The sequence below is a fragment of the Cyclopterus lumpus genome, chromosome 21 (assembly GCF_009769545.1).
Source record: "Cyclopterus lumpus isolate fCycLum1 chromosome 21, fCycLum1.pri, whole genome shotgun sequence".
NCBI lineage: Eukaryota > Metazoa > Chordata > Actinopteri > Perciformes > Cyclopteridae > Cyclopterus > Cyclopterus lumpus.
In genome coordinates this window covers 2,959,986-2,971,410 of record NC_046986.1, presented here as the reverse complement: position 1 = coordinate 2,971,410, position 11,425 = coordinate 2,959,986, and the positions used below count along the sequence as shown (strand labels likewise).

The 11,425-nt window shown below is 45.1% G+C and overlaps 1 protein-coding gene across 1 annotated transcript in view; it reads left to right on the top strand.

Annotated features, from left to right (window-relative positions):
• man1a2 (mannosidase, alpha, class 1A, member 2) overlaps nucleotides 1–10,474 on the top strand; it is an 80,934-nt gene extending 70,460 nt beyond the window's left edge. The window contains 5 exon segments of the mRNA XM_034561068.1: nucleotides 3,363–3,478; nucleotides 3,843–4,062; nucleotides 4,846–5,018; nucleotides 7,992–8,107; nucleotides 9,298–10,474. Of these exon segments, the coding sequence (XP_034416959.1) occupies nucleotides 3,363–3,478; nucleotides 3,843–4,062; nucleotides 4,846–5,018; nucleotides 7,992–8,107; nucleotides 9,298–9,433 (761 nt within the window). The 3' untranslated portion in view covers nucleotides 9,434–10,474.
• Nucleotides 10,475–11,425: the final 951 nt, after the last annotated feature.

Genomic DNA, 11,425 nt, shown 5'->3' with positions numbered 1-11,425 from the left:
AAAGAACCGATAGCAGATCCATTTACTCCGGACCGCATCAATTTGTGTTCTAGTGTGTGTGTGTGTGTGTGTGTGTGTGTGTGTGTGTGTGTGAGATGCATTGAGAGAGTGTGGGAGGTGCTTGTGAAACACAGAAAAGGTTGTAGGAACATGAAAAAGATGACATAACTTCCTGATCCCCGTGTTAATCTGAATCTGCGTGGGCGTCCTCCTCCTCGTCGCCCCCTCTGGTGTGAAAGGGCAGCTGCAGCTGTGGGAGGTGCGCTGCCTCCTCTCTGATCTGAAGCCGGGGTTAGAGACGCTTCGCTTGTTTCACCAGTTAGTGTTTTTTTTTTTATCTCTCGTGTGCCGATCGCCTCAGATGCGCTTTCACATATTTTATTGTTTAAAAAAAAAAAAAAAAAAAAATCACAGCGATAAACAACTCGGAGCCCCGAGCGAGTTTCTGCTTCATTTAAATGTTGAAGCTCTTCTCACAAAAAGCCTGTCGAGTGTCCTTCGTGTGAGTGAATATCATATGTATCTTGTTAAAGGTCTGGGAAAGTATGTGTGCACTAGAAGAGCACTAGGGGAGGCCGGCGTATTGAGATCAGATCCAAATGTTGATGGTTTCGTCTTCAGCTTCAGGAAAATGGAGCCGGTTGTACGTCTTTTATCTTCTGTCAGACAAATCACAACTGATTATAATTACAACTGTTACTCTGCACAATGGCCATGTTTGAGCTTCTAGTTTGTGGAGCATAGAGAGAAGTGTGAGGGGAGCATGGGGGGGTCCAGAGGGTCATCACACAAAAGTATGTGATGAATAATCTGGCGTGAAGCGGAGCCACCAGAAGGACTGGTGTGCCAGACGCTTAAAATACTAATAAAACATTTCATTTTTTTGCACATGTTAAACTGCCAAATAAAGTGCTTTAGTGCTGCATGAGCACTCTGCATAACACATGTGGAGAGCACACATGACTTTAAAGAGACACACAGGTTTGCACGTCATGATTACACAAGGCTTCTATACAACCAGAGGAGTCGCCCCCTGGTGGTCAGGAGAGAGAATGCAGCTTTAACACATGAAGCATAGACTTCTATACAACCAGAGGAGTCGCCCCCTGGTGGTCAGGAGAGAGAATGCAGCTTTATCACATGAAGCATAGACTTCTATACAACCAGAGGAGTCGCCCCCTGGTGGTCAGGAGAGAGAATGCAGCTTTAACACATGAAGCATGGACTTCTATACAACCAGATGAGTCTCCCCCTGGTGGTCAGGAGAGAGTATGCAGCTTTAACACATGAAGCATATACTTCTATACAACCAGAGGAGTCGCCCCCTGGTGGTCAGGAGAGAGAATGCAGCTTTAACACATGAAGCATAGACTTCTATACAACCAGAGGAGTCGCCCCCTGGTGGTCAGGAGAGAGAATGCAGCTTTAACACATGAAGCATAGACTTCTATACAACCAGAGGAGTCGCCCCCTGGTGGTCAGGAGAGAGAATGCAGCTTTAACACATGAAGCATAGACTTCTATACAACCAGAGGAGTCGCCCCCTGGTGGTCAGGAGAGAGAATGCAGCTTTATCACATGAAGCATAGACTTCTATACAACCAGAGGAGTCGCCCCCTGGTGGTCAGGAGAGAGAATGCAGCTTTAACACATGAAGCATGGACTTCTATACAACCAGATGAGTCTCCCCCTGGTGGTCAGGAGAGAGTATGCAGCTTTAACACATGAAGCATATACTTCTATACAACCAGAGGAGTCGCCCCCTGGTGGTCAGGAGAGAGAATGCAGCTTTAACACATGAAGCATAGACTTCTATACAACCAGAGGAGTCGCCCCCTGGTGGTCAGGAGAGAGAATGCAGCTTTAACACATGAAGCATAGACTTCTATACAACCAGAGGAGTCGCCCCCTGGTGGTCAGGAGAGAGAATGCAGCTTTAACACATGAAGCATAGACTTCTATACAACCAGAGGAGTCGCCCCCTGGTGGTCAGGAGAGAGAATGCAGCTTTAACACATGAAGCATAGACTTCTATACAACCAGAGGAGTCGCCCCCTGGTGGTCAGGAGAGAGAATGCAGCTTTAACACATGAAGCATAGACTTCTATACAACCAGTACGCGGTTCACGTACATGAAGACGTACGAACACTCTGCCCTCAGTAGTGACTGTTTGGGAGGCTTTTCTCTCTCTCGATGCCAAAAGATGAATAATTCATAAGAGATTCTCTTTCTGTGAGACACAGAGCATCAGATCCAGATGATGATGACATTGAGCTGAAGATTTAGTAACACGTAGGAGCAGGAATATATTACGCTTTCACCCAGTGATGTTTTTTTACGTCCACCAATCCTTCCCATACTAGTTAGTGGTGGAAAGTATCAAAGTACAATTACATGTACTTTCCATTTTGTACTTATACTCAACTACATTTTAGAAGGAAATATTGTACTTTTTTACTTCACTACATGTTAAGCTACACAGTAATAGTAAGTACGGTTTATATTATTTAACAATATAACAAAGTATTCTGTAATGGTCCACATAATGAGTACTTTTGGTTTTGGTCCTTTTAAACCCTGATACTTTTGTACTTTTATTAGTTATATCGCTAATTAAGTGCATTATCTGAGTACTTCTCCCATATGGTAAGAGGAGCATTTGTTTAATTTATTCAGTTTGAAAAACTCTTTTTATATTGCAACGATTTCGCTGTAAGTCACAAAAACAAATGAACATAAAAACAAACTATTAAAGCAGATTTGCTTCCTCAATCAAAACTAATCCGAAATGCACACTTTGCTTTGCTTTGCGTATATTATTTAAAAAACAAACTTATTTTCTTGGCCAGTGAAGTGGACCAAAGTGCTGTTTGGGCTCAAAGCTCTGGAGAAAATAGATTATTTTCTCTGGCGGCGTCCCGTCTTCTGCGTGCCGTCCTGAAAGCTGTGCAAACCTCCAGGAGGACGATCGGGGACATTGAAATGTGAGCGCATCAGGGAGACGGTAAACAAAAGAACGAGGAGAGGGGGGCGCTGCCAAAATAGTGTGTGTGTGTGTGTGTGTGTGTGTGTGTGTGTGTGTGTGTGTGTGTGTGTGTGTGTGTGTGTGTGTGTGTGTGTGTGTGTGTGTGTGTGTGTGTGTGTGTGTGTGTGTGTGTGTGTGTGTGTGTGTGTGTGTGTGTGTGTGTGTGTGTGTGTGTGTGTGTGTGTGTGTGTGTGTGTGTGTCGAAGGAAAACCACCCCGGGTTTCGATGGATGCTTTTGATGCCATAAGTTTTGATGAATAATTCACTTTGTTCATCCTCTCCTCCTTTTTTTAACCCTCTTTTAAATCCCCCTCTCTTTCTCTCTCTGTTTTCAGACCACACCTCGGTTGGAGGACTCGGGGACAGTTTTTACGAGTACCTGCTGAAGGCGTGGCTCATGTCGGACAAGACGGACACGGAAGCTCGCAAGACCTACGACGACGCCATCGAGGTAACACGCCCCTCTGAGACCACGCCCCCTTTTAAACGCACCGGGGATAATGTGAAGAAAACAAATGTAGTTATGCATTTCTATTGTTTCCTATATACCGATGGTGGAACTAGCAAGCTAGGTGGCTAACTAGCCAGCTGTGTGCTAGTTAGCTCGATGGCTGATGGCGGTGAATGTAAACATGGCCGCCCCGCTCTGCCTCCTCGACATCTTGTGATCTCTTCATTCTCACCCAAACATGTTACTGTTACAATCACTTCTTGCATATAAATACACATATATATGTATTTAATATTCTATTTGTCACCTCCGTCACACACACACACACACACACACACACACACACACACTTCCTTCTCTGCAGGCCATCGAGCGACACCTGATTCGCAAATCCAACGGCGGCCTGACGTTCATCGGCGAGTGGAAGAACGGCCACCTGGAGAGGAAGATGGGCCACCTGGCCTGCTTCGCCGGCGGCATGTTCGCGCTGGGCGCCGACGGCTCGCCCGACGACAAGGCCGGACACTACCTGCAGCTGGGGGCCGAGATCGCACACACCTGCCACGAGTCCTACGACAGGACAGGTGAGGAGGAAACACACACACACACACACACACACACACACACACAAAACTAAATCAGACTAAAAGCAGTCATGGTAATTTTACATAACTTTCTGACACAATATATGTACCGTGTGACGTCAGCCTCTTGTGGCCCAAATGAGTATTACAACAACAAGCAAACAAAAACATTTGTTTAAACACAATTCACATGAGATTTAGAAAATTGCCTTTTATACAGTTTTTATTTCATTTATATTGTTTAAATAAAAAAAACCTTGAAAGAAAAGTGAGTTGCAGCACAAAGCACAATAAATTCACCGTATCCGTCTCATACATCACAGGTAGAGATATTTAGAGAATCTTAGAGATTATTTGGTTTATTAGATGGAGAGAGATGTTAGTTCTTAATCAGCACTCATTTGTGTGTGTGTGTGTGTGTGTTTGTGTGTTATCATCCCTTCAAAGACGGTGCTGTCACCACCTCCTTCAACTTCTTAGTAATCTTCCACTCATAATGCTCGTCACACTTAATTGGCAGAAGGTGGTTGTAAGAAGATGAAAATGCAGCGAAAAATTAACGAGAAGCAGGATTTTTATTGCTCCATCACACACACACACACACACACACACACACACACACACACACACACACACACTGATTGATATCAGTTTATATCATCTCCTGTTGTCCTCTCGCAATCATTGTTTTACTGTGTTACATCTTCTCTTCTTTCCCTTTTGTTGTTTCCTCTCTTTCCTTTCCTCGTCTCCTCGTCTCCTTCCCCCCCCCCCCCCCCCCTGTGTTGAAGCTGGGCCCGGAGGCCTTTAAGTTCGACAGCGGCCTGGAGGCGGTGGCCGTGCGGCAGAACGAGAAGTACTACATCCTGCGGCCGGAGGTCATCGAGACCTACTGGTACATGTGGAGGTTCACCCACGACCCCAAATACCGGCAGTGGGGCTGGGAGGCCGCGCAGGTACACGTCATCACATACAGAGGGGGGTTGTGGGAAATGTAGTCTAATACTTATGTCGACCCCCCTGCACGACGAGCGCGTAAACACGAGGACGTTTCGTGTGTTGCGATGTTCAGTAAAAACAACAACATGTCGTCTTCAGTCTCCAGGCTTCTGTCTTCCATCTTCTCCTTCTGGATGAATCCTTCAAACGAGACGCCGTCGGCCCTTCCGTCTGCTTTCGGTGCAGTTGGGTGACGGTGTGGTCTCCATGGTAACGCCGCTCTCGACAGCTCGACAGGTGCAGAAGCACAGTGGGGGGGGGCGGGGCTTAGCCGAGTGTCAATAGCGTGAGGGGTGTGCGTGGGAAGATTCAAGGACCATTTATTGTCATTACGCAACACTACAAAAATGCTAATGCATGAAGATTAGATCACACACACACACACACACACACACACACACACATCCGTCTTCCTTCTCCTGCCACTCTCCTTGTCTCCCGTTTCTTTCTGAAGCGTGGTGCTTCTTCCTGCTCCTGAGAGCGTCTTCACCTCGTCTGTAGTTTTGTGTCTGTTGTCAGCCCAAGAAGGAAAAATTAGATTAATCTTGTTGTTGTTTCTGCAGACGTAAGAAGCTGCAACTGTTTTTATTTATTCATCATAAACATTGAGGTCAGTATTTTAGTTTGAAGGTAAAATACTGAAGCAGCCGATTCTGACTTTGTAGCATGAAGCTACTTCCTTTGCTGTAATGATGTACTCACTGTGTACAGCGCACTGTAAAAATCAAACACACTTACTCATTTTTTAACAGGAAGTTGCCATAAAAACAAATAGTTTTTCACTTATCTGATTTTATTGTTTTTCGAGATCTTTTTTTTAGCACCATTCACTATTATTATTATTTTCTTTAATGACATTGAAGGACACAATTGCAACATTAAAAGTAGTAAAAGTAGCATACTGACTTTGTTTTACTTTTATTTAACACACTAGTCTTTATTTGGCTTTTTCTTCTCTTTCTTTGTCTTAAAATGTCCTTTTTTTTCTCCTTTCTGTATTATTTAAAACTAACTTTCTCACCTGAGGCTCTGTCTGTGTTCACACACACACACACACACACACACACACACACACACACACACACACTAGCCCTGCACTCCTCCAGAACCTGCCTCTCTTGTCACGCTTCCTCTTTTCCCCTCCAGGCAGCACATGATGAAGCGTTGGAAGTGGATCACTTCATTATTGAGGCACCAATCCCACTTCACTTCATATAATATATATATATATATATATATATATATATATATATATATATATATATATCATTTCCAAAATACACAACGTGTTTTTATCCAACGAGATATTCTTTTTCAATCCATATTTGGTGGCGTTCAGCCTCAAAAACGTGTCGGGCTCCAACAGCTCCATAAATCACTTTTATTTATTTATTTATTCTTTTCATATGAAATAAGACAACATACAAAGCTTCTTTCAACAAAACTAAAATGTAACAAAAAACCTCCCAGCTCAATGATTTATTACGTCATGAATCTTTTATTTGCTGATATTAGAAAGGAAGAAAAAATAATACAGATTTTTTTCTTTTTGCTCATTTAATCAGCGAAGTTAAGACATCTACGCTCATTCTTCTCTTTCTGATGGGAAATTAAAGTTTAACTTGCTACTGTCACCTTCTTGTTGTCCGGCCGTCCGTCTGGCTCTGTGGTTGTTGTTGTTGTTGTTGTCGGAAACATTGACGTTGTGTCAGAGATAAAACCTTAGAAAGCTGAAGGGATTTACATCTCGCATCAAACACTTTTTGTGAAATAGAAAATCACACATTTTATAGTTTTTACGTAAATCTGCAGGACGAAGTTTCACAGACGCGACCGATGAGGCAGAAGCTCTGAAACGGCTTGAAGAAGCTCTGAAACGGCGTTCCATGAGAATCAAATGAGTTCTGATGAAGCAAGGCTTTAGGGGCTGAAAGGTGGAAGTTGTGGGTAATCTCCTGCTCTCGGTTCCCTGTGTGGTCTCTCCTCAGGAAGCAAAGGAACTAGTTAAAGCGTTCTTTGTAAGCTTATTAAAGTGTGCCCCCCACACCGCCACCGTGTCTCCTCTCCTGACTTGTTTTCTCCCCTTCCCTCTCTCCCTCGCCTCCTTCCCTCTATCCTCGTCTCCTTCCCCCTCTCCCTCGCCTCCTTCCCCCTCTCCCTCGTCTCCTTCCCTCTCTACCTCGCCTCCTTCCCCTCTCCCTCGCCTCCTTCCCCCTCTCCTCGTCTCCTTCCCCCTCTCCTCGCCTCCTTCCCCCTCTCCCTCGTCTCCTTCCCCCTCTCCTCGCCTCCTTCCCCCTCTCCCTCGTCTCCTTCCCCCTCTCCCGCGTCTCCTTCCCTCTATCCTCGTCTCCTTCCCCCTCTCCCTCGCCTCCTTCCCCTCTCCCTCGCCTCCTTCCCCCTCTCTCCTCGCCTCCTTCCCTCTCTCCCTCGCCTCCTTCCCTCTATCCTCGTCTCCTTCCCCCTCTCCCTCGTCTCCTTCCCCCTCTCCTCGCCTCCTTCCCCCTCTCCCTCGTCTCCTTCCCCCTCTCCTCGCCTCCTTCCCCCTCTCCCTCGCCTCCTTCCCCCTCTCCTCGCCTCCTTCCCCCTCTCCTCGCCTCCTTCCCCCTCTCCCTCGTCTCCTTCCCCCTCTCCTCGCCTCCTTCCCCCTCTCCCTCGTCTCCTTCCCCCTCTCCCTCGCCTCCTTCCCCCTCTCCCTCGCCTCCTTCCCCTCTCTCCCTCGTCTCCTTCCCCCTCTCCCTCGCCTCCTTCCCCCTCTCCCTCGCCTCCTTCCCCCTCTCCCTCGTCTCCTTCCCTCTCTCCCTCGCCTCCTTCCCCTCTCCCTCGTCTCCTTCCCCCTCTCCTCGCCTCCTTCCCCCTCTCCCTCGCCTCCTTCCCCCTCTCCCTCGCCTCCTTCCCCCTCTCCTCCTTCCCTCTCTCCTCGTCTCCTCCAGGCCATCGATAAGTACTGCCGGGTGAGCGGCGGTTTCTCCGGGGTGAAGGACGTCTACTCCTCCAACCCGACGTACGACGACGTGCAGCAGAGCTTCTTCCTGGCCGAGACGCTCAAGTGAGTCGGCCGAACCCGTTTTGAAGGAACGACTGCCTGCTCGTATTTTGTAGATTTCATTTAAAAATAAACTAACGTAAAAAAAAATCTTCTCGTAAAGATGAAAACAATCTAAAAGTAGGACAAGCCAGTCAGACACCATAGAAGAAGAAAAGCCTGCGCGTGTTTCCTGTGTCGCTCTTTAATGTCCGGCGAAAACTTCTTCATTTATTTAAATTTGAGAATTAAAAGTCGCTTTTTAGAAATTGCATCAAAAAGGCTTGTTTTTTTTTTTAAATGTTCCCCTTTCTGTAAAGATTGAAGCGTATCTTGTTTCAAAAGGCTGCGTCATCATCATCATCTTCATCATCTTGGTTGATGGATGAAGAGGGGGAGAGGCTCTCTAACGTGGCTCTATGGCTCCCCCTAGTGGCAGCTCTGTGCATGTCTCCTCCTCCCGGCAGTGCAGACTTTATTCAGTGTGTCGCGGCTGTCAATCAAACTTAATCACCAAACAGAGACAGCCTTCAGTTCGCAGGACGCTTCTCATAAAACGACTAATTTTATGACTTTAATGTCTTTTTAAAAAAAAATTAAAAAAACCTCTTTGAAGTGTGCGCCGCCGAAGGCGAGCCAATCGCAGCGAAGCAACCGGCTGCTGATTGTCACATCGATCACAGACACCTGTTGGTCTGTGTGTGAACATTAATTACTTTAGCTGTGTGTGGGTGTGTGCGTCATATCTATTTTATTGTTAATTAGATTTCTTTAGTTAATTAGTTTTTTATATGAGCACAAAACTACCAGATTTAAAGTCGTGCGTTTCTTTGCGGTCCGTTTAATAATTCAACCAATAAACCGTGAGATGCATCCAGCCGGTGGTTCTCTTGCAGATTATTATTATTTTTATTATTAATTATGGAAGAATATAGGTATGAAAGTGTAGAAAATATAGCTGAGTGATGTTGCCCAGGCAATAGACGTCATAAACAATAGACAACGTCATAAACAATAGACGTCTATTGTTTATGACGCGGAGCAGAAAACCGTCTTCAGCCAAGTTTATTTTATTTTTGTGCGACAGAATCAAAATGTCGTTCATTTAAAACCTGTTTTTAAGTTTCCCGTCTTTTTATTTCTCGTCCGTTCACTCCTTTCTTCTTCTTCTCCTCCCTTCCCCCCCCACCCCCCCCCCCCCCCCCCCCTCCCAGGTATCTCTACCTGTTGTTCTCCAGCGACGACCTGATGCCGTTTGAGAGTTGGGTCTTCAACACGGAGGCTCACCCGCTCCCCGTCCTCCACCTGGGCAACTTCACCCTGCCGGGCAGCGAGCCGGCTCAGCGGTAAACGGACAGAGGGGGCGGGGCCTGTTCTCCACGGGTGCCAGAAGGTCGCCACTTGTACGCCCGCTTACCTCCAAATCCCCCCCCCCCCCTGAGAAAAAGGGTTAGAAACCCACCAACACTGGATAAACTTACATTCGGCTCTACAGACACTCGCCTGCTTTGTGGACTGAAGGGCGTCACCGTGGGAGACGGAGGGCGACGCCCCCCCAGAGGGCCGCTTGAGCCTCCGTCTTCTTCTTCTATGTTTTACTCTCTGACTCCATCTCTCCGTCTTCTCTGCTTCACTCAGGAAGACGTGTGCTGCTCAGCTGACTCTGAAGGACCCGATACTCCCCAACCGGAGGCGTGATTTACCTTTTTTTTCTTTTTTTTTTGGAGGAGGGGGCGGGGGGGGTTGTTGTTATGATTTTTAGTGTTGATTTGAGATTCGACCAAACCCTCGTTCAGACTTGGAGCTGCGGCTCTTGCAGTGCATTCTGGGGGTTTCTGTGAAGGATTACGCCGACAGAAGCGTCTTCTTCTCCTTCCTCCTCCTCTTCTTCACGGCGCTGTTGTTGATGAGTGTGTTTCTGTGAAGGACAGCGCGCTACTGGGAACCTAACCCCCCCCCCCTCCCTCCCCTCCCCCATTTCCACTTCCTGTCTAATCTTCAGATGAACTTTGACCTTCAGTTGCGAAGGGCGGGTTGTGGCGACAGCCCCCTCCTCTTCCTCCTCCTCCTCTTCCACCTTTATCAGAAAAGAGGACCGTTGTAAGTGGAACAGCAACTACAGCGGGCCTCCTCATCTTCACCACTCCTCCTCCTCTTCCTCCACAGCTTTCCAGCTTCTTCTCCAGTTAAGAGACGCCGCTACTGCTTTTTTCTCTGCTCTATGACAAAAAGAAAAGTGTCTCTCTCCTGCTTCTTCTCTCCCTTCTTCTTCTTCTTCTTCTTCTTCTTCTTCTGTTGTCTTGTCACCTTCATCATTGAGTTGAAATGCCCTCCGCTGTAAATCATGGCTTTGTGACGAAGGGAGCTGAATAAATGACGTCATCCTGCTGAGCTCCAATCCCACTTTTGCTCTGTTCGACCATCATCATCATCATCATCATCACCCTCACCATCACCGGTCGGACCTCCTCTAACTGTAAGTTGCATGAACTCCTCGTGGTGTTAACGTCTTCGCGGCTTCTCCTCCGTCCTCGAAGGAAAAGACGGAGCACCCCGAGGCCTTCGGGCTCAGAAAAGTTATTATTTCTCAATCCCAAAACTATTTTGACATCTCGAGATAAAAACCGAACATTCGCCCGTGAACATGACGGATAGCTGCCGTCAGACATCATATCATCCAAATGTATTATTTTTATTTGTTTGTATCATCGGATAAACAACATTCACACAATTTACAAACCTGATTGTTTAGTCAACAATCATAACCGTTACCTGCTATTTTGTCCAACTGCTAAATGCCTATAATTTATATAGATAAATGATATATATATATATATATATATATATATATAATATTTATATATGAATTGTATGATTATATTTATATATGTTTTATATATATGTATATTTTATATATGTATATTTATATATTTTATATATGTATATTTATATATGTATATTTATATATGTTTATATGTATATTTATATATGTATATTTATATATTTTACATGTATATATTTATATTTATATATTTTATACGTATATTTATACATATTTTATATCGAGATATATATATATATATATATATATTTTAATATAATATATAATATAAATATACATATATATTTATATCATATAATTTATATTATATATTTCAGAATGGCTGAAATATATATATATATATATATATATATATATATATATATATCAGCCATTCTGAAATCAAACAAATCAAGGAATTTTTTGTATATTTCTCTATAATTTCAAATGCACATCCGTTGCCGAGTCCTAATAGATTTTCTCTCTTACGTGTTCAAGAGCCGTCCGCTCCGCCTCCCTTT